The sequence below is a fragment of the Penaeus monodon genome, chromosome 31 (assembly GCF_015228065.2).
Source record: "Penaeus monodon isolate SGIC_2016 chromosome 31, NSTDA_Pmon_1, whole genome shotgun sequence".
Taxonomy (NCBI): Eukaryota; Metazoa; Arthropoda; class Malacostraca; order Decapoda; family Penaeidae; genus Penaeus; species Penaeus monodon.
In genome coordinates, this window is record NC_051416.1 from 7,363,909 (window position 1) to 7,364,215 (window position 307).

General features: G+C 62.2%; 1 protein-coding gene across 1 annotated transcript in view; it reads right to left on the bottom strand.

The window, feature by feature from the left end:
* The window catches only part of LOC119592837, a 50,725-nt gene extending 50,502 nt beyond the window's left edge, over positions 1-223 (bottom strand). Inside the window, exon 1 of the mRNA XM_037941741.1 lies at positions 76-223. Coding sequence (XP_037797669.1) covers positions 76-202 — 127 coding nt within the window. The 5' untranslated portion in view covers positions 203-223. The remainder of the gene's footprint in view (positions 1-75) is intronic.
* Positions 224-307: the final 84 nt, after the last annotated feature.

A 307-nucleotide genomic window follows, 5' to 3' on the forward strand; every position in this document is an offset into this window, starting at 1 on the left:
CAGGTTAAGAACCCTGCTCTAGTTAGGCATCATTTCGGCAGAAAGGAAAACAGAAAGCCACGTTCTGAGCCTCACCGAAGGGCTGCGAGACGGGGTCGCTCTCGTCTTCGCAGCAATACGCCTGGTTCTGAGGCGTCTTGCACCAGTACCTGCAGCTCTTGCTTCCTCCCGCCAGGCCGCCGTGGCCTCCCACAACGCCCATTCGTCTCTCGACGACAACGCCGCCCCCTGTCCCGACTGCCTACTACGGCCTGCTATGAGGCGGCTGGAAAGGCGGGGGCCCGACGGGGGGAAACGATCGGTCCGT